Source organism: Gymnoscopelus braueri (genome assembly GCF_963280865.1).
Source record: "Gymnoscopelus braueri genome assembly, chromosome: 8".
NCBI classification, from domain to species: Eukaryota; Metazoa; Chordata; class Actinopteri; order Myctophiformes; family Myctophidae; genus Gymnoscopelus; species Gymnoscopelus braueri.
In genome coordinates, this window is record NC_137609.1 from 1,596,670 (window position 1) to 1,623,351 (window position 26,682).

At 46.6% G+C, this 26,682-nt stretch overlaps 2 protein-coding genes across 2 annotated transcripts in view; one reads left to right on the forward strand and one right to left on the reverse strand.

Annotated features, from left to right (window-relative positions):
• The window catches only part of LOC308090373 (uncharacterized protein), a 25,449-nt gene extending 24,737 nt beyond the window's left edge, over positions 1 to 712 (reverse strand). The window contains exon 1 of the mRNA XM_080435517.1: positions 419 to 712. Coding sequence (XP_080291643.1) covers positions 419 to 695 — 277 coding nt within the window. The 5' untranslated portion in view covers positions 696 to 712. The remainder of the gene's footprint in view (positions 1 to 418) is intronic.
• The window catches only part of LOC308090421 (mothers against decapentaplegic homolog 4-like), a 124,073-nt gene that overhangs the window by 63,644 nt on the left and 33,747 nt on the right, over positions 1 to 26,682 (forward strand). The window lies entirely within an intron of this gene.

The window sequence follows — 26,682 nt, forward strand, 5'->3', positions numbered from 1 at the left end:
TTTGACTTTAAAAACTAAAAAATTACAAATAACTAATGGGTATAAATACATGTATTTAAACCTTTTTAAATGTCTCAATTTCCTGCATTTTTGGTGAGCGGGGAACATAGAACCTTTTTTTGGTTGAGTGGGGAACATAGAACCTTTTTTAGAACCTTTTTTGGTTGAGTGGGGAACATAGAACCTCTTTTTGGATGAGTGGGGAACATAGAACCCTTTTTTGGTTGAGCGGGGAACATAGAACCCGGGGAACATAGAACCTTTTTTGGGGGGGAGGGGAACATAGAACCTGGGGAACATAGAACCTGGGGAACATAGGTACGGTCCCCCTTTAACCAGGTTGCTTATATCTCTCGTGAAATCTGCACAACAGTGCTTACGCTACAGCCTGTGTTCAACGTGTGATGCATTTACAAACCTGCTCTGCGTAGTTTGATGTGTGGCTGCAGCATCACGTCCAGCAGTTTGTTCTGTCTCTCCAGCAGAGTTTCTAGCGTCTCCATCTCTCTCTGGAAGAGGTTGAACATGAACTCTGCAGCCGCACTGAGGCGCTCCAACACAAACACTCCGACGTTAAGCTTCACACGAAAAACATCAGCGCCACGCTGCTGTTTGTCCAAAACACACAGTATCTCCTCTCCCACCGACGTCATGTGTTCATTTATCGACCGCCAGACAGACTCTGTTTGACACATTTTACCTCGTTTAGGAGACCTTTTTCCCCCCAACCGCGACCGTTGTTTCACCGCTATGGGAATAACACGCGTTTACTTCCGGGTTCAGCGTGTTTCACGCATGCGCATTGCACAATAAGGTTCCACGCTGATGGAGAGAGAGAGAGAGAGAGAGAGGCAGGCATAGACAGAGACAGAGAGACAGAGAGAGAGAGAGAGAGAGAGAGAGAGGGAGGGACGGACGGACGGACGGCAGACAGACAGACAGACAGAGTGTGTGTGTGTGTGTGTGTGTGTGTGTGTGTGTGTGTGTGTGTGTGTGTGTGTGTGTGTGTGTGTGTGTGTGCGTGCGTGCGTGCGTGCGTGCGTGCGTGCGTGCATTAGTGGCGGACGCAGGATCTCTTTATGAGGGGGGGGGAAACACTTGATATACACAAAAACAAAGCTGGCAATGTAGCCTATTGTTAATATCCAGGGATGCTTTGGCTACAGAGTGCAAAGCACTAAATTTAGCCAGTGAGAATTGCAGTGTACATAAACTGCTATCGGAAAGGTTTCTTTTAGGAGCGCTTTGTGATTTACCGTGCAGTCAAATCCGCGGTGTCAATAAATTCTACTGCCCGCTCTTTGATGAGTCCTCCATCCATGAATTGAATACAAACTGCAACTAGTTCCCGTTTGGAAAGATCTTTATACTCATCCGCGAGTAGGCCTATTGCAAAATGTTGTCCACTGAGTTCAGCCTTTATTTTACCAAGCAGGACTGATGCTGCAGCCTCAAGCAGCTTGTCCTGAATGTGGTTTAGCCGGTCGCGGTGGCGGCCGTTCGTTTAGGTGTCCTCGCGTCGATGAGTTTGCTCTGGACAAACTTTCTTTTAACGCTGGTGCCATTGCTGTCTCTCTGCAGTCTCAAGAATAAAAAATTAAGAAAACGAGGCCGGGACATTGTGTGTGGTGTTTATATTGTGTGCTTATGTCATGACGTAGAAAACCGGTTCTGTGAATGAGGGACACAGACAGACACATTTCACACTCGAGTGTGAAATGGGATTCTGAGAATACACATTGGCTCAAAAAACCCAACATCCTCCAGACACGCAGGACGTAGAGAGAGAATTGATGTGTATTAAGCTGTTTGTCGGCCTTAAAGAGATATTTCACTTTCAAAAAAACTTTTGGTCATTTTGCGTGGGTGCGTGGGTGTGGGTGTATTTGATTCTCTGTGAGAAAATGTTTGAATATTTAATTATACTACTCCATACGCGGGGGACTATGCTTAGTTCTTTGAGGAGTAATCTGTAGGAGTAATATTTATAAAAGTGATTAGCAAAAATCGGCCTCCTGGTGGCGCTATAACAGTCTGATCTGAAATATTTGGGGCAGAGGTCCTGCTCTAGCATCCAGGGAGTGTGTGTGCAAAGTTTTGCTGCGATCGGGCCAACAGTGCCAGAGATTAGCTGTTCACAGACAGACGGACACACACACGGACACACACTCACGGACGGACGGACGGACAGGGTGCAAAACATAGTCTCTGCTACGCCTTTGGCCTGGCGGAGACAATGAGTGAAAATGAAGAGAATATAGAGTTACTATTGACTCTGCTGCCCATCAGAAGTTATCGGACGGCGTTTTGACCCTGTTAGTTTGAGACATATGTCTAAACATGACACCTTACGTAAGCCCGAAGGGAGAGCTGGGATCAAAAGGTCACCAGTTTGATTCCCGAAAAGAACATCTCTCTAACCCAAAGTCTTACCAAGTGTTATGAATATTTAAAATATCTCTTAATTAGTGACACAAAGAGGTCAGTGTCTTATTGAGAATGCCATACAGCCAAGTAGTAGCCTTATATTTTGTATTGTTAAATACTTGAATGAACTGAACTGTAATGATGTTTGATCAGAGATGAATTATTATGGACTGATCTATATGCAGTGTGTAACATAGATTATACCAGATTATATCTATGTCTGTCTGTCTGTGTATGCATGCAACCTTTGTATGCCTTTGTGTGTACATGTAACCGTCCCAGGAAACGTAATTAAATTTCCAGCCGGTCAGTTGTATTTTTAGTTATAATTTGGTTTGTAATTAATTAAACATATTTTTAAATAATATTTTGTTGTTCAACAAAAAGGTGTTTGATGAGAGTAGTCGAGCTGAATTAGCTACTGGACAACATCAAAGTACTTCTTCTGTGCACACACGATCTGCTCACAGCCATCCACATTCCACAGAGCCTACTTGTGTCTTCTGTGATGAGCCTGCTAGTTCTGCAGGCTTGCATAAAGCATCAACCTTGACACAAGTGTGTCAGCAGGAGACATGATTACCATTAAGGCCAAGACAAGTACCATCTCAACTGTCTGGATTCATTGTACAACAGAGCCAGGAAGGCTGCACCAAAAGGCAATGATGGAGATGATTCTTCTCTGCATGGCATAGCCTTTAGTGGCATTCCTGGAAGACATGTGTAACAGAGTTGTTATTGTGTTTGAAGTCCGTCAAAATTCATGTGTATTCTGTTACTCTATGCAAGGCTCCCTTTTATTTTCCCTTTGGTGTAACTGCGCCCTCTTGTGGCGGGTGGTGTTTATATTAGTCCCAGGAATCCAGCAGCACGCCCCTTTCTGCTGCTGCATTTCCTTGTCATGGTATGTCACACACAGCTCCGCGAATTTTCATGTATTAAGTTAGAAAACGCTAATTTCACTTAAATCAAAGTATATGTTGAGTGATATGAATGTTGTGGACATGTTTTGCAATTGTCAGTAAGATGAAAATTGTACTGTTTTGTCTTTTATTCTGATGTGATAAGTTGCAAGCAGCATGGTATTATGGCACAACAGTAATGGCGGTCCCATTTGAAATGTATTGTTTCTGTTCTGATGTTTAGGGGCTGTGTCTTGATACTGCACACCACCAACCACACTGTGCCTGTTGTTGTTGTCTGACAGGTATGTTTTGTGAAGGGGAATTAGTTCATTTATACATGATTGTATTAATTTGATAAGCCTTTTTGCATAGAATGTTGTATTTTATTTTAATTTAATTAATTGTTGCATTTTCTAAAAATGCTAAAAAGAAAACAGGTTCATGGCTAAATTTATGTCAATTAATTCATGTTGTTAAAAATGTTAAAACTATACGATCACACTGTGAATATTGTAGGGCCCTTTCTGCTGCTGCATTTCCTTGTCATGGGGCTGTGTCTTGATACTGCACACCACCAACCACACTGTGCCTGTTGTTGTTGTCTGACAGAGTTGGCAATAAATGCTGTGAACCTGAGAGAAGTGTGGCGTCGTCAATCTGCTGGGAGTGAACCAAAATATAGGGGTTACATCTGGTGCCGTGACCTCGTGTCTGCAGAAGATCAGCCTACAGCCGATCCAACTTCCAGCAGTGTGTGGTTCATCTACCTTGGAGCTCTGCTTGAACACTCAGGTTTCACTAGTATACTGTGGTGGTATTGAAGCAGAGAACTGACACTGGCCTTTGGCAATTTGTTATTTTGTGGCTGCTTCATGCCTACATGCCACTCATGCAAGTGTTTATTTTCATTTTTTTCTAAAGTCCTGTTATATTCTATTCATTGTATTTGACTGTATTGTATTGGGAGTGGTCTTGAGGGACAATTACCGGACACTCTGGGTGATACAAAAAGAGAAACAGTGGACAGTGAATAATTTTTTTTGTTCTGGTCATATGCCTTTTTGGCACATTATTTTATTTTATTTTATTTCAAGGGTTTGGAAAATCAATTTGCACTCATTGACTTTGTGATACAGTTGAGTGGATATGGCAGAAGGTACAGACACAAAGTTACGGGGTACAGACCCTGAGATAATTGATGTACGTGCTAAAGTGGGTTTTGGTAGGGGGATGATGTTACCACCTGCTTCGTTGACCTTGCCAAGTCATGTGGGTTCTCTTGGTTTTCGGGAGGGTGTTCTCAATACGGGTGGGCGTGGAGCTAGACTTTTGGGTGACCATAATGCCACTTATACTTACTCATCCACCCCCACTCGTCCCCATAATGGTGCCCCCCAGACCCCTTACACCCCCGGCCCCGTCCATCCCGTCCATGATGTTCAGTTCCCCTACACTTCTACCCCTTTTCATCCCCATAATGCTGCCCAGGCCCCTTGCCCTTCTGACACTACCCCCGTGCCTAGTGACACAGACAGTACACTCAGACTATTGGGTGCTTTGATTACAGACCTGGGCAAACACATTGGAGATTCAGTCACAGCGAGATTGCTGTCGGATAGAGAGGCTACCAGTAACCTGGGCAGTGAGGGCAGACATTCACAAGCTAGTAGCACTGCAGTGGACCTCTCTCAGCTCAGCTTGACCCTTAAATCTGACAGCAAAGAACCTCCTGTCTTCCGCGGTGAGCTGACGGATAAATGCTCAGTACATGAATGGGTTGACCTGATGTCGATGTACCTGAGAAAGAAGAATGTTAAGGTTACTGACCAATTTGATGAGATTATGAGCAAGCTCATGGGCAGGGCCAAAGACGTGGTGAGGATAGGAATACGCAGTGACCCATCGCTTACTGTCGAGAAGCAGCCTGACACAATCTATGCTATTCTAAAGCAGCATTTCAGTGACCTGTCCTTCTCATGCATGCCACTGGCTGATTTCTACAGCACGCTTCCCAGAGCTCATGAGAGTCCCATTGATTACTGGGTGCGTCTGAATAAAGTGGCTGATGTAGCAGAGGAGTGCCTTCAGCGTCAGGGGAGGAGCATGGGCGAACTGACCAAGGAGGTGGCTATGATGTTTGTGAGACACTGAAATGAGCCTTCCTTGTCTGTTGTCTTCAAGTGCAAGCTGGCAAATAGCTGGACAGCCAAAGAGGTCCAGGAAAGGATTGACGAATATCAGAGGGAGGTGAAGTCCAGGCCCAGTAGGTCTACGGTGGAGCGTTCTGCCAGACAAGCTGTTGCTGTGGTGGATGATGGTGCCCAGTGTGTGGAGAGCGTTGAGCCTGAAGCTATGTTGCAGTGCCATAGGCAGGGTGTGGGTCAGTACCAGCGTCAGCCCCAGCGTCAGCCCCAGAGTGTGGAGCTTGCTTCGATGCAGGCCAACATGGATAGGATGTCTAAGATGCTTGGTGATTTGTTGGGTAGCTTAACTGCTTCTACAGGTGCTCCTGCCTCCCAGGTCCAAAATCCATCATTTCAGAGGAGGAGGGTCTTGACGACCAGAGTTTGCAACATTTGCAGTGACAATTCTCACTCTACCATTGCACATTGTCAGCTACACCGCCTGTGTTTCACATTTTTTCATTTTTTCATTTTTCACCAGCCAGGCCACATGAAACTCCAGTGCCCCAATAGCGCGTCCCCGATTGCACCACAGTCTGTTCACCAGTCTGCCCCTGCCTCCTCTTCTCAAGAGGGAAACTAGATTGCCCACGCTTTGAGAGGGGAAGTGTGGGCCTCAGTGATGACACCCTCAGTCTCGGTGATGATTTGCAGTCGATATATGAGTCAGTTTGTGAGAGTCTTCCCAGTACCCAGAAAGTCATCTTTCAGAACACGCAACGTTTGGAAGCAAGTGATAGTTTGTTTTACACGCCAGTAGTTGTCAATGGGTGTGAAACAGTGTCTGCCATGTTGGATTCCGGTTCTATGGCGTGTTCTGTGAGTGAGGCTGTGGAACAGAAGCTCATCGATCTTGGCATTATAGACTGTGATGATGGGAAAGCCCTGGATATTGTTCTGATCGGATGTGGAGGGCAGAGAGTGCGTCCTAAGAGAGTTTGTGACCTACAGCTCGAAGTTTATGGATGTAAAGTGATTGTGCCCACTCTCGTTGTTCCCGGTCAGGAGGATGAGCTCATTGTGGGGACAAATGTGATAAAGTGTCTGACACGCAGATTTAAAGAGTCAAACAAATACTGGGAGATGATTGCTGGGACGGCTAGGTCTGATGTTGGAGGGCATGATGAGTTCCTTGCCATGCTTGCTGGCATCCATCGGTGGAGAGGTGAGGTTGTTCCTGACTTCGTGGGGACAGTCAAACTCAACAGTGCTATAACACTCTTGCCTGGACATGAGCACCTGGTGTGGGGGAAACTCCCAGAAAAATCACGTGGGCCCCCAGGCTGCACCGTGGTGGTTGAGCCGACACGGTCTCATTCTGTCCCAAGAAATATTCTCGTTGGCAGAGTGGTGACGCCCTTGTGGGGGGATGGATGGGTCCCTATGAAAGTCATGAACCCTACAGACAAGCCAATAACGGTCAAGAGAAATGCTAAGTTGGCAGATGTGTACCCGTGTCTGGCTGTTGAGGAGATGCAACCTGCTGAGAGTTCATGTTTAAAGTCCAACAGCCACCATGTCGCTGCAGAGCAGACCCCTGACTTTGACATGGCGGAGGTCCTGAGGGAACAAGGTTTGAGTGACTTGGATCTCAACTCGTGTGAAGTGTCAGATCAGTGTAAGGGAAGGATGTGCAAGCTCGCCCTGAAATACTCTGACATCTTCTCCAAGCATAAACTTGACTGCGGTAAAGTGAAGGACTATGTCCACAAGATCCACCTGATGGATGAGAAGCCTTTCAAGCTCCCTTGGAGACGTGTTCCACCAGCTCACTACCAAAAACTCAGAACGACACTAAACGAAATGGAGGAGAAAGGCATCATAAGAAAGTCGAATAGTGAGTTTGCTTCACCACTGGTCCTGGTGTGGAAAAGGGATGGTGAGTTGCGCATCTGCACTGACTTTCGCTGGCTAAACGCCCGGACAGTGAAGGACGCTTACCCTCTCCCACATCAGGCTGACTGCCTTGCTGCACTGGGAGGCAACGCTCTATTCAGTACCATGGACCTCACGTCCGGATTCTATAATGTCCCCCTCGACGAAGATAGCAAGAAGTTCACTGCCTTTGCTTCACCTGTTGGGCTTCACGAATATAACAGACTTCCTCAGGGACTGTGTAACAGTCCAGGGAGTTTCATGCGCATGATGATGAAGATCTTCGGGGATCAGAACTTCATGAACTTGCTCTGCTATTTAGATGACTTGCTGGTCTTTGCGCCCAGTGAAGAGGAAGCTGTGGACAGGCTCGAGATGGTCTTTGAGCGGTTGCGGGAGCACAACCTCAAGCTTGCCCCGAAGAAGTGCCACCTTCTGCGCCGCTCAGTTCACTTTCTGGGCCACGTTATTGATAGTAGTGGCGTGTCAACAGACCCTGCTAAGGTTGAAGCCATACAACAGGTGTCCAAGTCAGAATTAATGTCTCCCGATGGTCGGACCCCATGCCCCAGGAAGATCAAGTCGTTCTTGGGTCTAGTAAACTATTATGGGCGTTTTGTTCCACGCTGTTCTACACTGGCGAAGCCTCTCATCCAACTAACAGCTGAGACAAAGGTCAACAAGAATAGCAAAAGGGAAGACGAAGAAACGTGTACATGTGTACAGGAAGCTGTCGGCTGAAGATTGGACCACAGAATGTGACAAGGCACTGCAAGATCTAAAGGATGCCCTGCTTAATAATGTCATGTTGGCCCACCCCGATTTCTCCAAGCCGTTCATCCTGTCCACTGACGCGTCGACTGACGGTTTGGGTGCTGTACTGTCCCAGGTCGCTCCGGGTGAGAAACGGGCTCGTCCAATAGCGTTTGCTAGCAAGACTTTAAACAAGGCCCAGAAGAACTACCCTGCTCACCGTCTGGAGTTTCTGGCGCTGAAATGGGCGGTCTGCGAGAAATTCAGCCACTGGCTTAAAGGGCACGCTTTCACCGCTTGGACAGATAACAATCCACTTGTCCATATCCTCACTAAGCCAAAGCTAGACGCAGTCGAACAACGCTGGGTTTCGAAGCTGGCTGCCTATGAGTTTGATCTCAAGTACATCCCCGGGCCGAGAAATGTAGTGGCGGATGCCCTCAGCAGGAAGCCTTTTGTGGGAAGGAAGATCGGTGAGCGCCTGGTCTATGAGCCTTATGAGCATCTGCTGAAAGAGTCCGAGGCTCTGTCTGGGGGTGACGTGCAAAAGGCCTTCAGGTCGTCGAATGTCCGCCAAGCTACTCAGAAAGCCTCACAGTTGAGCGAGTGCCTGTCACCTGTATCTGCAGCGTCCTCGGCTTGCTCCATGTCTGGGGGTGAGGTGTCGGCTCTCCTGGACTGCCACAATGAATGGGATACAGTTACGAGGATAAGATCCACGGTGCTGGTTGATCATATCCAGACTGTCATGTCCATCGGCCAGGACGTTCTGCCTTCTATCTCCAAGCAAGATCTCAGAGACAAGCAACGGGGAGATCCTGACTTAGCGAGGGTGTTGTTCTATGTCGAACGGCGTCGCCGGGCTTCGAGGAGGGAGAGGCCTAATGAACCTGTGAGCGCTTTGAGGCTTATGAAGCAGTGGGACAAGTTAGTGGTCGAAGATGGCATACTGTACCGTGTGTCCAAGGATCCAGTCTCCAGGAAGAAGAGACACCAGTATGTGGTGCCATTGTCACTGAGGAAGGATGTTCTGCATGGGTGTCACGATGACGCAGGTCACCAGGGTCAGGACAGGACCTTCTCCCTTGTAAGACGGAGGTTCTACTGGAGCTCTGTGGAGCGAGATGTACGTGACCACGTCAAATGCTGTGCCAGGTGTGTGATGAGCAAGACGCCGGAGCCGGAGGGCCGTGCACCTCTCGAGAGCATCAGAACTACTGCGCCGATGGAATTGGTGTGCATAGACTTTTGGTCTGCAGAGGATTCCAAAAACCGCCCTGTTGATGTTTTGGTCGTGACGGACCACTTTACTAGGCTGTCACATGCCTTCTACTGCCCTGACCAGACTGCTAAGCAGGTTGCGCGGAGGTTGTGGGACAACTTCTTCTGCTATTATGGGTTTCCGGAAAGAATTCATTCTGATCAGGGTGCAAACTTTGAGAGCGAGTTGATAGCGGCCCTTCTTCAAGTCTCAGGTGTCAAGAAGTCCCGCACCACTGCTTATCATCCAATGGGGAACGGTTCGGCCGAGCGTTTCAACCGTACTCTTGGAGGTATGATCAGAACCCTCTCACCTCGTGCAAAGCACACCTTGACCTTCATGTACAACAGCACCACACATGAAACGACTGGTTTCCCCCCTTTCTACTTGATGTTTGGCCGCGTTCCCCGCCTGCCAGTTGGCGTTCTGTTCAAATCTGCTCTGAGAGACGATAGTGAAGTTTCGTTTCCGCAGTATGTTGAGGAGCTGAGGAGGGACCTCCGTGAAGCCATGATCCTGGCAGAAAAGCATGCTGGTGCTGAGCAGAGACGACAGACAGACTTCTACAACCGGAGGGTTAAGGGAGTGGAGGTCGAGCCCGGTGACAGAGTTCTCCTGGCAAACAAGGGAGAGAGGGGACGAAGAAAGTTAGCGGACCGATGGGGTGATGTGGTTTACACCGTGGTCAACTGCAACCCACAGACCCACACCTTTGAGGTTCGTAATCCCATATCGGGCCAGTCAAGGATCGTTCACCGTAACTTGTTGCTATGTGTGAATTTCTTGCCAGTCCTGCCTGAGATTGATGGGTCGGACTCCTTTGTCTCTTCCTGTGCTTTGGAAGAAGATGTTGATCTCTCCAGTGGGCGCCTCACACAGCCTGATGCTGCCTCTCTGATCTCCACCTGTGATGCAAGTAGGCTTCATGCCGTGGACCTCTCTGTCCAACACACTCACCCTGATTGTGCATCTATGATCTCCTCCAGTGGCCCGAGTGAGACTGATGCCGTAGATCTCGCCTCTGTCCAACTCACAGAGACTGTCTCTGGGGTGGACAATACAACCCGTACCCAGGACTGGGTCTCTCAAATCCCTGTGGTGGCCCTTGATTCGTCTACCCCAGTCCCTGATTCATGTGCCCCAGCCCCTGATTCGTCTGCCCCAGTCCCTGATTCATGTGCCTCAGCCCCTGATTCATGTGCTTCAGCCCCTGCTTCATCTGCCCCAGTCCCTGTTTCAGGTGCCCCGGCCCCTGATTCGTCTGCCCTGGCCCCTGATTCATGTGCCCCAGCCTATGATTAATTTGCTTCGGCCCCTGCTTCATGTACCCCAGTCCCTGTTTCGGGTGCCCCTGGTAATGGTCCGTGCCGCCCAAGTGACCGTGGGTTTGTTTCATCGGACACTTTCCGGGCATCGCCGTCTGGTCGTCGGAGGACCAGAACGGGCCGTGTTGTCAGACCTGTCGACAGGCTTATCCAGACTATGAATAGTCAGGCTCTGCAGGCGTTGATTAATTAGCTGAAAACGTGGGCTGATTATGTCTTCAGTGTTGACACATTCCGTTGTGCTCTCTACCTGTAAATGGGTTGTAATTCCTTTTTGTTTATTTCCGTATCTCTGAACTGTACTGTTGTAAATGGTTGGACTGAGATTGAATTGAATTTGAGAAGTGTATACAGGCACTTTTTGTGTCGTCAGTGAAGGGTTTGTGTGAAGTACTGCACTGCCCTCCTGGGTTCTTTATTGAACAGCCTAGTGGCTTGACTGAGCGCATTGATTTTGTATGTGTGCTATGTTCGTTCAAAGTGATGCTCATGTGATACGTTGGGATTCACAGGACACTATGTGTTACTAGAATGTTTCCCATGCCATGTATATGTTTTGGAATTTTGCCGAATTCAGGAGAGGAGAATGTAACAGAGTTGTTATTGTGTTTGAAGTCCGTCAAAATTCATGTGTATTCTGTTACTCTATGCAAGGCTCCCTTTTATTTTCCCTTTGGTGTAACTGCGCCCTCTTGTGGCGGGTGGTGTTTATATTAGTCCCAGGAATCCAGCAGCACGCCCCTTTCTGCTGCTGCATTTCCTTGTCATGGTATGTCACACACAGCTCCGCGAATTTTCATGTATTAAGTTACAAAACGCTAATTTCACTTAAATCAAAGTATATGTTGAGTGATATGAATGTTGTGGACATGTTTTGCAATTGTCAGTAAGATGAAAATTGTACTGTTTTGTCTTTTATTCTGATGTGATAAGTTGCAAGCAGCATGGTATTATGGCACAACAGTAATGGCGGTCCCATTTGAAATGTATTGTTTCTGTTCTGATGTTTAGGGGCTGTGTCTTGATACTGCACACCACCAACCACACTGTGCCTGTTGTTGTTGTCTGACAGGTATGTTTTGTGAAGGGGAATTAGTTCATTTATACATGATTGTATTAATTTGATAAGCCTTTTTGCATAGAATGTTGTATTTTATTTTAATTTAATTAATTGTTGCATTTTCTAAAAATGCTAAAAAGAAAACAGGTTCATGGCTAAATTTATGTCAATTAATTCATGTTGTTAAAAATGTTAAAACTATACGATCACACTGTGAATATTGTAGGGCCCTTTCTGCTGCTGCATTTCCTTGTCATGGGGCTGTGTCTTGATACTGCACACCACCAACCACACTGTGCCTGTTGTTGTTGTCTGACAGAGTTGGCAATAAATGCTGTGAACCTGAGAGAAGTGTGGCGTCGTCAATCTGCTGAACCAAAATATAGGGGTTACACATGCATAGTGATGTGTTCAAAATGACAGACATTGCTCAGCTGTACAAGGACAGACTGCTACAGCTTGGTCTGACTGTAGAGACACGTATTCACACCACCAGACAGACTGATTTCTGCCCTTCCTGAACTGAGAGAACATTCACATGGAAGAGACATACTTAAACGTTTTCAGAAAAACATTGGATCCACCCTCATGATGGCCTGTCATCATGACACTGATGTCATGCACTTAATGCGAGCAGCACAGGTGGTGCGCAAAGAGATCTTTGACTCACGTTTCTCCTTCAATGGGTCTTTCCAGGCAAAGTGCCAGCAGGAGTCTGTGCCACCATCCCTCTTGTCTCTAGTCAACATGATACTTGATGGGACAAACATTAAGCATCAGACTCAGCTTGGCCACACAATCACTACCAAACCTGCCCTAGTAATCTCCCAATTAATGATGTTTAACAGTGTGAGACATGCACAGAAAGTGGATTGAGCTAGCTCAGCACGTCATAGCCAGAGCAGAGAAACTCCACTCCCACTCTATCTGTCCCTCAAGATCCATGCTGTTACACAAAGCAGAATGCTGGTTGACACACTGTTTAATTTGGGATTGTGTGTTTCCTATGACAGATTGTTGCAACTTTCATCAGAGATTGCCAATAGTGTCTGCCAGCACTTTAAGGAGGAAGAGGTAGTGTGCCCACCAAAGTTGCACCAGGGACTATTCACCGCAGGATCTGTGGAAAACATCGACCACAACCCAAGTTCTACAACAGCCAAAGATTCCTTCCACGGCACCGGAATCTTGCTTGTGCAGCATACGTCACACTCACATGGTGGAACTGATCGTGGTCTACAAGTCGTTAGTCAGGAGCATTATTCCACTAAGTCAGTGACACCTCTGCCATCAGCGTACACAATTGTGCCACCAGCTGCCCTCACGACAAAGGATTGTATTGTACCCACTGCACAAGGTCTTGTGAGACCTTCCAATCTCCTGGCTGCTGCAGTTGCTACAGAAGAGGAGTATGCACTAAGCAAAGTCAAGATAGCTGTTGAAACATCTATCATGGATGACAACATATTGGGGTCTGCCTACCATGCTGACATGCACCAAACTGTTATCCCACTTGCAGCAATAGACGCGCTATTGTCTCTGTTTCTCGACAATGCACACCAAGTCACAGCCGCAAGCCTTTACATACAACTCCAACAGGATTACATTGAAGAGTGCACATCTAACGATCCTGGCATGCAAACTGTTAGTATGCCTTTTGAGGAGTGGTGCATACAGCGAGCAAATGCCAGGGTCCACTTTAACTACTGGCTCAAGACCCTGTCACTGGAGCTTCTCTTGCTGCGGTACATCAGGTCAATTAGTGAGGGTAACTTTGAGCTGTACGTGGAATCCCTGAAGCAGATCGTGCCCTGGATGTTTGCCCTGGATCACACAGACTACTTAAGATGGCTTCCTGTACACATCCGTGACATGGTGACTCTTGCTGAAAAACACCCAGATGTGAATGCAGAATTCAAGTCAGGAAATGTTGTGGTGCACAAAACAAGCAATAGGTTCTCTGCCATAGCACTCGACCAATCCCATGAGCAGAACAATGCAATGGTTAAAGGTCATGGTGGGGCTATTGGGCTGACAGGCAATCCATGAGCACTCAGTGCTGGATGGTAGCAGGATGGTAGACGGGCCAGAAATTGCCAGAATAATTGCAGAGTTTGAGCTACAAGCCATACAGTAACAGCAAAGTACAAGTGACACTGAACACCATCACCATGAGCAGCAACCTGGAGTTCAAGCAGCATTCCTGAAGGATGTCAAGGCACTTATGACGAAGAAATGGGAAATCCATTTCTAGAACACAGTCAAGATTTACTTGTCATTGACATCATGGACACTCGAGTGGCTGAAACTGTGAGAAGGATTGAGACCCTTGGTGAGGAACAGTAAACCAAGTTTGTGACAGAAAGACTAGAACAGTGTACAACACCTGTCAAACAAACAATTGCAAGGAACAATTTGCCACTGTTCAGCACAGCTCGCAGCCCTGAAGAGTGACTGGTCTGTTTTCAAGGCAGTACATCTCCTGTCAAGCACGAGATGGAGATATTGTCAATGTTTTCTCCCATGAAAACCAAGCAGCCCCGCCAGCTCTGTCAACTGGAGAAAGAAATTGGATTGGAGTTAAAGCAGATCTACTTTGCTGCCTGGAAACAGATCTGCTTAAGAACAATAGTGAGCCTTTGGCTGATGCAACAGTTGTCGATGCAGCTGTGGTACAAATGCTAAATCCTGGAACTTCAAGAACTTTTCAAGAATATGGAGAAAGAGTGTTTGCCCCATACATCTAAGCTCAATTAAAGAAAAGCAGCCACATTGACCTTGTCTGGGATGTATACTTACCTGCCAGCCTGAAAGCGTCAACCAGACTGAGGAGGGGAAAGGGCACCAGGAAAAGGGTAGTTCCTTCGACTGTGATGCCAAAGAACTGGAAGGACTTCCTTCGATGTGATGAAAACAAAAGTGAATTGTTTGCTTTCCTGTCGTGCAAATCTGTTAACATTCCTCTAGCAGAGGGCAAGGAACTTTATGCAACCAATGGGAGTGGAGTCCTCTGTTCTCCTGCTGATTCCAACTGGGCCTGCCTTGCCCCATGTTCGCAAGACGAGGCTGACACTCGTCTGCTTCTGAATGTGGCAGATGCTGTGCAAAAGGGGTGTAAGAAGGTGACCATACGCACTGTTGATACTGATGTGGTAGTGCTGGCTGTGGCTTCATTTAGCAAGATAAGTCCTGATGAGCTGTGGGTTGCCTTTGGTGTTGGATCAAGCTTTCGGTATATTACTGTTCATGGAATGGTTGCCACAATGACTGAACACAGTGTCTGACTCTCCCAGTCTTTTACGCTTTCACCGGGTGTGACACTGTATCTGCGTTCGCTGGCAGAGGAAAGAAGACAGCCTGGGAAACTTGGAAGTCATTCCCAGAGGTGAATGAGGCTTTCAGTAAACTCCTACAGATGCCAAGTGAGGTCAGTGAAGGATCATATTTCCTGCTAGAGCGATTTGTGGTGCTCATGTATGACCGAACCAGTGAGTGCACGGAAGTGAATGATGCCAGGAATCAGCTCTTCACACAGAAGTCAAGAACACTAGAGAGCTTTCCTCCAACCCAGGCAGCACTCAAGCAACACATCAAGCGCTCTTTCTACCAGGCAAACTGTTGGAACCAGGCATTGTTACTGGAACCAGAGATGCCAGAGCCATCTGAATGGGGCTGGACAAAGGAAACAACTGGGTGGCAACCTGACCATTTTGAAGGGACAGCGAGTGCATTATCCGGCAGCGGAAGCTGCCGCGGCGCTGCCGGCGGGAGAGCGGCGGGATGCTGGCGGCAGAGGGGCAGCTGCTGGGAGGCGGGGTGGCAGCAGCAGTGGCGGAGCGGCAGTTTCCTATGCCTAAACCTAACCCTAACCCCAACCCCAGTAAAACTATGCCTAAACCTAACCCTAACCCCTAACCTCAGTAAAACTATACCAATAGCTAACCCTAACCTCTAATCCTAACCTCAGTAATATTTTATTTCAAGGATTAGTAGGCTACAGTCCTACTGATTCCGCGCTGCCACTTCACCGCCGGCAGCTGCCGCTCCTCCGCCGGCAGCCCGCCACTCCACCGCCGGTAGCCGCCAGAAGCTGCCGCTCCTCCGCCGGCAGTCACTGCCGGCAGCTGCCGCTCCTCCACCGGCAGTTCCGCCGGAAAATGCACTCGCTCCTTCTGCCATTTTGGACCACTCTCTCTGAAGCATCCAAATTGTGCCATGAATTAATCCGCTGTCGCTGCACGAAAGGGCGTACTGGACGATGCAAGTGTACCGACTAGACCATACCCGTGGGGGGATATGCGCACATGATCTGGCAACCCGGGAGCCAGCGAACACAAAAACACTAAACAGCTGAGATTTCGTGTAATCGGAAAACGGGCGTCGCTGTTAGGTGCACATGGTAATGGTCAATGGCTGTGTGCAAATTCAGATCAATTGCTCCAGCCACTGAGGAGAAACGGGCAGAACCAATTTTGGCCTCACCACGCACCACTACACCACGCACTACAGAGGTTTGTCAAATTATAGGAGGATTTGTCACAAAATGGAGGTACAGTTTCACTATATTGCAGTACCCAGTGTCCAAGCTAAGATATACTTATTACTATGTAATTTGACCTTGACCTTGATTTAATGTATGTCCTTGGTTTCTGGCAATCTCCAACGTATCATCAAATGAATGGGCAACCCCAACTTAGTTATTATTATTATTTTTTTATGATTAAAAAATATATATATTTAGACATTTAGACCCAGTGGACTGGCGGCCATCTTGGATTTGACCCCTCTGAAAGTTTATGTAATGGTATTTACTTTAACTATGCTGAAAGTTTCAGCCTTCTTACAAAAAGTACACGTTTTTAGTGCTAACCGCTCTACTAAAAAGCTTGTGAAAAGACAGTAGAGACAGCGCTGTTGAGGGGACACTGCATCTGGAAAAAGGATCTTTAATTAAAGTTTGTAATCGTTTGTTACTGTCATACAAGTCACATCACTTATTCCATTGCTATTGTGTTTTATAGGTAAGCTGTATTTCTTGTTTTAACCCCGGCATTTTATTCTTTAATCTTTATAATTTACTTAACTTTTTAAGTAAATTATATTTTTTATGAGAGCGACATTTTTGTAACCTGTTTTTAATCCAATTCATGCTGTGTCAAACTTGTATTATTGAGATGCATCTACTTATCACGGTCCGATATGCAGCCCTTGGACTTTGGCTGTTTTCCTCTGTTTTGGACTTTTACTGTTCTGTTCTAATCTGTGAGTTTGTTGTTGTGTTCCTTTTATGTCTTATTTTGTAGTAATGTTCTTGTGCCTTCCTGTCTGCCCTTGTAGCCGTTATCTGTTTTGTCTAGCCACCCTGATTATTGTTAACCCTGGTCTCCTGTGTCCTGTTTGTTCCAGCCTATCCTGTGTTGATTGTACTTTGAGTTCACCTGTGTGTAGTTAGTTCCCTGTCATTTTATACCCATCTGTTTCAATGTACCTTAGTGGTCTGTTGACCATTGTAGGAGAGTCTATGTTTGGCAGTTAGCCATCTAAAGTTGTACACCTACCTACCTACCTACCTACCTATGTTTACCTGCAAGTTTTGGTTAATAAATACTTTCAGTTAATCCTGCCTCCTTTCCTGACACTCCTGTGTCGGTGCTGCGCTATGAGCTTGTAGATCTGCCAATTTTTAATAGCCAGTGTAAAATAATGCTTTTTAGCTTAAATCAAAAAAGATGCGACACAGATGCGTCCCAGATTTTATATTATTGAAATAAATCACTGTATTGCTGACAAACGTAGTGTGGTCATTTGGGAATGAACAAAAAACTAACCTACACTCAAAAAAAGTATCTATTGGATGAATGCAATTAAATTGTAGGCAGTTTTTCCATCCAATAAATATATGTAGCCCTAACTCAAACTAAATGCATTCAATGCAATGAATGTTTTTCAATTGGTCCAACTCATTTTTATGAAATTAAGCTAAAATAAATACTTTCAATGAGTCAAATAAATGTACATTTGTCCAACTCAAACTAATATTACTTAAATAAGCTGGTGCAATTAATTTCTATCTAATATAGCCACCGTATAATCATTACATTAATACATTTACGCAAAATGTACTTTGTCCAACTCAAACTAATAGTAACTAAATACTTGCTGTTCTTAGCCCCTCCATTAAGACGCTTAAAACAAAACTTTATCTTTTGTTTAATTATTTAAATCCTTATAGGCTAAACTCTTTTCCCCCTTCTTTAAAACATTTTTTGTGCAACAATGTAACATGAAAAAAACATGTTGCAAATGTAGCCGGTCTGGGCCTACTTCTCAGCAGACCCTTGCTACGACTCTGCGTTGTGTTGTGCGTGTTTGATGGACAAGGAGATTCGGTTGTTGTCTTTAGCCGAAACTGTGGCATATTTATTTCTCTGCATGAAATAAACACAGGGATAATGCAGCAGCATTAATACACATGGACGTCTGCAACACACCAGTCTCAGTCTGCCATACAAACGACTGAGTGACTAGTACTTATAAAACATTCAGATATCAAATCTGTCACAATAGATCACAATACACAATTACAATTACACTTGAAATTAATACACCACCGGCTAATTAGTATTTTTTAGACATGTAAACAAAACAATAAAATAAACACATAGTACAAAACACAATAGACCAAAAGCATGGGAGCAACAAACATACCTGCATGAAATAAACACAGGGATAATGCAGCAGCATTAATACACATGGACGTCTGCAACACACCAGTCTGTGGTGGGGAAAAGACGCCATTAAACATGCTGCAGGTGCTGTGTGTGAGTCCTCACAAGTGCTGCTAAACAGTACACTTAACCAAAAGTTTGCTAAAACACTCAAACCTTTGCAAAACAACTACACAGCAACACATTAGCACCATAGAATGATACTATAACCTTGTTTCACAGTTTAAGATTATATAAACACTGTAAACAGCTTTTAGAACAGAAATCTACTAAGAGCACATGACAAATTATCCTCACCTCAGTCTGCCATACAAACGACTGAGTGAGAGAGGGTGCAACGCAGGTAGATGACGTCACTGCAGGAAGTGAAGACTTCAAAATAAAAGTATTAGCTCCCAAAACGGTCTTTTGTAGTAAACATACCAAAATAAATAATATTGGAACAATAAAATAAAACGTGAGGGATTATTGGTGGAATGCATTCCTGTATATTTATATACCTGCTACATTCACCCCTATTTTAGGGATTACACCAAAATCCTGAGCGGCTGACAGGACATAACACTGACAGGGACATCTAACACTGTGTTAAAACTGGCACGGGTTCACATAAAGATACCATCTTCATAATCAGCTAAAAGCTACCTGGTAAACAGGTTCAGAGAAATCAAAAGGGTGATCAACCCTTAGTCCCTCTTAGAATTGCTTGGTGCCGTGTACACCAAACTACCCGGCCTGAGTCCCAAGCCATACTTGTGAGCACATACAGTAAGTACATCACTTACAGTGACACTTTGCGAAATGTAAAAAAAACAAAGATGAAAAAGAAACAAGATCTCAATAAAAGAAAACAAACAAGACAAAATAATACAGCCCCTTTAGAACAGGGTAAGAAGAGACTGGGATCTCTTACTGAAAGAGTTTGCGAACCCCCTCATGATGGTCGGCTTCTGAGCCATTGTCTCTACAAAACGGCTGACTCTCTTAACAACCCTGCCAGCACGTGTCCTGACCACACCCTGCGTGTCTGCTTGTGTGGGTGCTTGGCTGTCTCTGCCCCGTTCTGCAACAGTTGGTAAAGTGTCAGGAATAACGGTCGGGACATGGCCTGTGTCAACCATCGACACTGTATCTGGTGTGTCAACTGCTGACACTGTGACTGGTCTGAATGACTGGACACTACTCGCGTCAATCACTGATGCTGTATCTGGTACACTTGACAGATCTTGCTCTGCATCAGACTGATCTTTGTCTGTATCAGCTTCGTCACAGGACCGGTGACTGGCAGTGTCTTCCGCCCCACTCAGTAACCATGCACTCGTCCTATCCTCCGAACCCTCCTCCTCTTCCAAAGAGTTGACGAGATCCTCCATACGAGACCCGTCCTCTGAATCATCAAGACTGTCCTCAGTCTCCGGCATGTCTCCATAAGAAGACTCTATGGGCAGGAAGCTGATATCCAGGATAAGATTGCGATGCACTACCTTTGTTTTCCCCTTGTTATCCTCCAACTTGTAGACATGAGTCTGCGGGTTGCTGTCCATGACAGTATAGACTGTTGGTTCCCACTTGTCCGCAAGTTTCTTCTTTCCCCTCTCGCCTTTGTTGGCGAGGAGTACTCTGTCTCCCACGTTCAGGCAAGTCCCCTTGACCTTACGATTGTAACCTCTGGCTTGCTTGTCTTGCTCCTTGATGGCATGCTTTCGAGCAATGTCTGCTGCCTCATGGAGGTGGGACATAAGCGTTGTCACATAGCTGCCATAGTCAACAACCACTGGGTCGTGTAAGACCTGTTTGAACATCACATCAACGGGAAGCCTTGGAACCCGACCAAACATTAGGTGGAAGGGTGCGTACCTAGTCGTCTCATGCACTGTCGCATTGTATGCAAATGTCAGGGTCTGGATTTGCTGGGGCCACTTGGCCTTCTCTCTCAGTGGCAGTGAACGGAGCATACCCCCCAGAGTCCTGTTAAATCTCTCAGTCCCTCCGTTCCCCATGGGGTGGTAGGCTGTAGTGTGTGACTTGGAGACACCCGATAGTTTAAGCAGTTCTGCGATAAGCTCACTCTCAAAGTTGTCTCCTTGATCTGTATGTATGCGCCCCGCAAACCCATACACACAGAAGACGTTATCCCACAACTTCTTAGCAACTTGTTTCGCTTGTTGGTTTGTGCAGGGAAAGGCATGGGCCAACTTTGTGAAGTGATCTGTCAGGACAAGAACATCTACTGAACGCTGCTTGCTATCTTCCGCACTCCAGAAATCCAAACACACTAGTTCCATAGGAGCGGTGGTCCTGATACTTTCAAGCGGAGCTCTGGCAGAAGGATCCGGTGTCTTGGCCAGGATGCACCTCTGGCAGCACTTCACATAGTCCTTAATTTGGTGCTCCATTCTAGGCCAGAAGAAGCGTTGTCTTGTCAGGTAAATCGTTCTTGCCTGCCCTTGATGTCCGGCCAAGTCATGTACACCACGCAAGGCCTTGTCTACCAGACTTTGGGGCAAGACAAACTGACGCCTCTTCTGTTTGCTCAAGGGATCCTTGGTGACTCTATAGAGCACTCCATCAATGACATTAAGTCTCTCCCACTGCTTGATGAGTACCAGAGCACTTGTGTCCAGACCGTCTCTCTCCCGCCTTGAGGGTCTTCTCTGTTGACTCAGAAAAGGCATGACTCTAGAGATGCCAGGGTCAAGCTCTTGGCTTTTTCGGAGCTCTTCCAGGGAGAAGGCAGGTAGCAGATCCTGCCCTGGTGGAACAAGGTGTTGAACGGACTGGATCAACTCTGTCGCCCTGGACTCTGCAGCTGCATCCCAGTGGTCATGAGAATCAAGGACAGCTTTCACAATGTTGTTACACAGGGGCGGGGAACAATGGGACTGAGTCACAGCACCTTGTTTTGACCTCTTCGTCCGCTGACACTGGACCTTTAAGCGAAAGACATCCTGAACTCCATTTTCTCCAACTTCATCAGATTCAGCGAGCAGATTGCCGTAGGACTCTGTGACAAGTCTACGCCCAACTGTCTTGGCAAACGGGTCCCGACTGAGCGCATCAGACACTACGTTCTTGGTTCCTGCAATGTGCTTCAGACTGAAAGTATAAGGAGCGAGCTTTGCGACCCATCGTTGTTCGCAGGCGTCGAGTTTGGGCTTAGTCATTATGTATGCGAGTGGATTATTGTCCGTCCATACTGTGAAGGAATTGCCCTTCAGCCAATGGCTGAATTTGTCACACACACTCTACTTCAGCGCCAAAAACTCAAGCCGGTGAGCTGGATAATTCTTCTGAGAGCTGCTCAGTGTCTTACTTGCGAAAGCTATGGGACGGGCTTTACTTTCACCAGCTGCTACTTGTGACAACACTGCGCCAAGCCCGTCCAAGGAAGCATCAGTTGACAGAATCAGGGGACGTGAGAAATCAGGATGTGCAAGGACCACACAGTCCAGCAGACTCTCTTTAAGACTGGTAAAAGCGATGTCACACTCTGGAGTCCAGTCATCAGGTTTCAGTTTCCTGAATGTTCCTGCCTTCACATTCACTTTCACTTTCATCCTTCCTCTTCTCTTTTGTCCAGCAGTCAGAGCAAAGAGTGGCTTGGCAATGGAAGAGCAATTAGGGATGAAGTGCTGGTAGAAGAACACCATGCCCAAATAGGATTTAATCCTCCGTACTGAGGGTGTACATCCGTCATCTTCCATGAGATCAGACTTCGACATTGTGGATATGACTTCCACCTTTGCGGGATCCACAGCTACTCCGCCGCCATCTATGATATGACCCAGAAACTTGACAGACGATCGCATCAGGTGACACTTCTTAGGACTCAACTTGAGGTTGTTGTCTCGCAGGCGCTGGAAGACGACCTCCAGTCTCTGTAGGGCCTCCTCTTCAGTTGATGCAAAAACAAGCAAGTCATCCAAATAACATAATAAGCTGCTGAAATTCATGTCCCCAAATATACTCAGCATCATGCGCATAAATGAGGCAGGACTATTGCACAGTCCCTGCGGCATCCTGTTATACTCATGCAAGCCTAGCGGTGTGGTGAAGGCTGTGTATTTTTTGTCCTCTTCAGCCATGGGGACGTTGTAGAAGCCGGACGTTAAGTCCATCGTGCTGAAGAAGGTGTTCCCTCCCAAGGCAGCCAAGCAGTCTGACTGATGTGGAAGAGGATGGGCGTCCTTGAGTGTTCTCGCATTCAACCACCGGAAATCGGTGCAGATCCTCAAGTTTCCGTCCTTCTTCCATACCATCACCAGTGGTGAGGCATACTCACTCACAGATTTCCGAATGATCCCTTGCTCCTCCATGTCTGTCAAGACTTGACGTAGTTTCTGGTAGTGAGCAGGGGGTACTCTCCGGTAAGGAAGGCGGAATGGGCGATCATCGGTAAGTCGAATGTGGTGGACAAAGCCCTTCGTCTCACCGCAGTCCATTTCATGCTTGGAGAAGACATCGTTGTAACACTCGAGCAGTTGGACTAACTTCTCCTTCCCTGTGTGGCTAGTATGACAAGGTTGTATGTCAAGTTTGTCAAGGCCAACATCTCGCAGCCTCTGTTCGAGATCTGAAGGACTGGTTGGTGTATGGTGCTTGCCTGGGACAGCCTTGTCAATCTGACTAGAGCCTTGGAGGAGCTCAAAATCTTCCACAGCTAAGCAGGGGGACACATCTGCCAGTTTACAGTTCCTCTTCAGCGTAACTGGTCTATCAGACAGATTGGTGACCTTCATGGGGACCCACCTATCACCCCACAGAGGTGTCACGATCCGGCCAACCATGGATGTTACGTGGCATGGACTTGGATGAGGTCGGCTCAACTATCACAGTGCTTCCCGGTGACATGGGAGTATCGTTAGGTAGCTTACCCCAAACGAGGTGTTCTTGCATTGCTAGAAGAGTGACTGACTGCTTCAGCTTGACTGTGCCAATTTTGTCCGGTAGCTCCTCACCCCTCCAACGGGATGTGTTCGCCATGAGGTCCAAGAACTGTTCACACTCTGGGGATGAGGAAAGACTGCAAACGGAGATAAGCCGCCAGTAATCATCACTGTTCTTCAACTTGCGCATGAGAAACTTGATCACATTCGTGCCGATGATGAGATCATCTCGCTGGCCTGGCACCACAAGAACTGGAACGATGCAGTTCTCCCCATACACCTTCAGTTCAACTTCGTACATGCACTTCGGTTTAGTGAGTTTTCCTCCACACCCAACTAAAACCACTTCCTGAGTCATCGGTCTTGGTTCTGACAATACTTTTTCACTCAGCATCTTTCCCACTGCTTCTTCACTGAAAGTACAGGCCATGGAACCTGAATCCAGCATTCCCTGCATCTGGAACATATTATTCACATTGACTGGAGCATAGAATAGCTCATCATATGGCTCAACTCTATGCGTGTTCTGTGCTATTATCGTCACACCAGCCGGTGCTGCACTGCACACTTTCAAATAACACTGTTCATATTCACTGTCACTACTGAGGGTTTGTTTGTCCTCACCCACACGTCCCCTCTCCAAATGCGGGCCAGTCAGTTTAAAGGCTGCTGCTCTCGAGGCGAATGTGCGGCCTGGTCCTCCCGTCCGGGAGTGTAACTCTGACAGTCTTTCTTGATATGGCCAGGCTTAAAGCAAGACAAGCACAGGCGCTCTCGCCGGCAGTGTGCTAGAGTGGAGTGTTCCATAGACTTGCATACCTTGCAGTGTTTTCTCTGGTCAGACGGGTGCTGCCTATACATCGGCTAGTTGTTTTGAGCCATCGCCTGGCTGTTCTGAGCCATCGCCTGGCTGTTCTGAGAAAGTGTGCGGTCAAGCAGACCAATCTATGTCTTTAGACAATTACCATCAAACTGAGGAGCAGATGTGACATTCGCTTCAGCCTGGACAGGGGGCAACACTGGAAGGCTAGGCATAGACACCTCCTCAGACACAGGTGTTTGAACATGAGCTGTCACATGTCTTGCTGCACCGGGGCGGTTTGGTCTGGTGCTCAGCTGTTCTCTCATGTCGATTTGATAACGGTCAACATGCTCCTGTATTTCACCAGCTGTCCACTTCTCTGGCGCTTTGAACCGCAACACTGCAGCCAGGGAGGGATCTGGACAATACTTGACAAACATCATGGTTACTTCTCGACGGGGATCATCAATATGTCGCCCATGTCTGCTCAAACCCTCCTCAGCTGCATCAACAGCTTTGTTAAGGCGGATCCAGTACTCGACAGGGTCCTCTCCTGCTACAGGTACAGTGCTGTAGAAGTCTGCAAGGGGCATACTCGAACATGACACACCACCAAAATGCTGTTTCAATATGTCAGTTATAACTTTTGGGTTCTCGTGAGGCTTCAGTAACGGATTGCTACGGAGCGTTATCTTCACAATGTCTCTGGCTTTGCCCATTAATCTAGTCAACATCTCCTGATGCTGCTCACCCAGCTGTATGCTCCTCTTCCTCAAGTAGGTGTCCATGAGCTCCTCCCACTCATGCACTGAGAGCTTGTCAGACCCATCTCCTCTGTACACAGGAGGCTCTCTCACATCGGACTGCATGACTAACTTCACACCAGTCAGGTTAAGTGTGGAGTCAACGCGCGACTGGCCTGCACCTGAGTTCTGAACCCGTGCTTGACTGCCTTCATTCGCTTGACTCTCTTCCTTTAACTGAGCTGATATAGACTGTCCCACTTGCTGGGCGATGTGTGCGATGAGATCACTCAAAGCTGGGTCACTCCTGTCTGGGATGGCCGAAAGTGAAAAAGTAGGTACTTGGGTAAGGGGCGGGTGGCTAGGTAGACGGGTGGAGGTGAGGACTGGGGAACCTACATTGCCTGGAACACTAGCTGGGCGGGTGTAGCTGGGCGCTGGTGACCTCATGTCGCCTGGACTTGCAACTGAAGAATTAAACAGCTGTGCCCCCCTCCCAAAAGAGTTGAACAGCGGTGCACCCCTCCCCAAACCAGCAACTGGAGAGTTAAATAATTCCAAACCAGGAAGTTGCGCCCCCCTCCCAAAACCAGAAACAGTATGAACAGCTTTCCCCTTTACAACATTGAAATCCATCTTTCTTTTCTTTTTCTTTTTTTTCCAAAAAAAAAACTTAGTTAATGTCAACAAAAACAGAAAATACTGATTCACAATAAACAATGGATATTTTTTTCAATGTCTTTCTTTCACTTGACACTTTTTTTTTTTTTTTTTTCAACCTTTTTTCTCAGAAAGAACACAATGTCCTTGTAACTGTGACAAAGTCACTTCAATATAACCTTTATAAGGGAACCTCTTTTTTGTTGTTGTTTTGACGTCCGACAACCTCCGGTGACCAAGCTGGTGTTGATCCACGATGTCGAACGGGTCACGGCACCAATGTAGCCGGTCTGGGCCTACTTCTCAGCAGACCCTTGCTACGACTCTGCGTTGTGTTGTGCGTGTTTGATGGACAAGGAGATTTGGTTGTTGTCTTTAGCCGAAACTGTGGCATATTTATTTCTCTGCATGAAATAAACACAGGGATAATGCAGCAGCATTAATACACATGGACGTCTGCAACACACCAGTCTCAGTCTGTCATACAAACGACTGAGTGACTAGTACTTATAAAACATTCAGATATCAAATCTGTCACAATAGATCACAATACACAATTACAATTACACTTGAAATTAATACACCACCGGCTAATTAGTATTTTTTAGACATGTAAACAAAACAATAAAATAAACACATAGTACAAAACACAATAGACCAAAAGCATGGGAGCAACAAACATACCTGCATGAAATAAACACAGGGATAATGCAGCAGCATTAATACACATGGACGTCTGCAACACACCAGTCTGTGGTGGAGAAAAGACGCCATTAAACATGCTGCAGGTGCTGTGTGTGAGTCCTCACAAGTGCTGCTAAACAGTACACTTAACCAAAAGTTTGCTAAAACACTCAAACCTTTGCAAAACAACTACACAGCAACACATTAGCACCATAGAATGATACTATAACCTTGTTTCACAGTTTAAGATTATATAAACACTGTAAACAGCTTTTAGAACAGAAATCTACTAAGAGCACATGACAAATTCTCCTCACCTCAGTCTGCCATACAAACGACTGAGTGAGAGAGGGTGCAACGCAGGTAGATGACGTTACTGCAGGAAGTGAA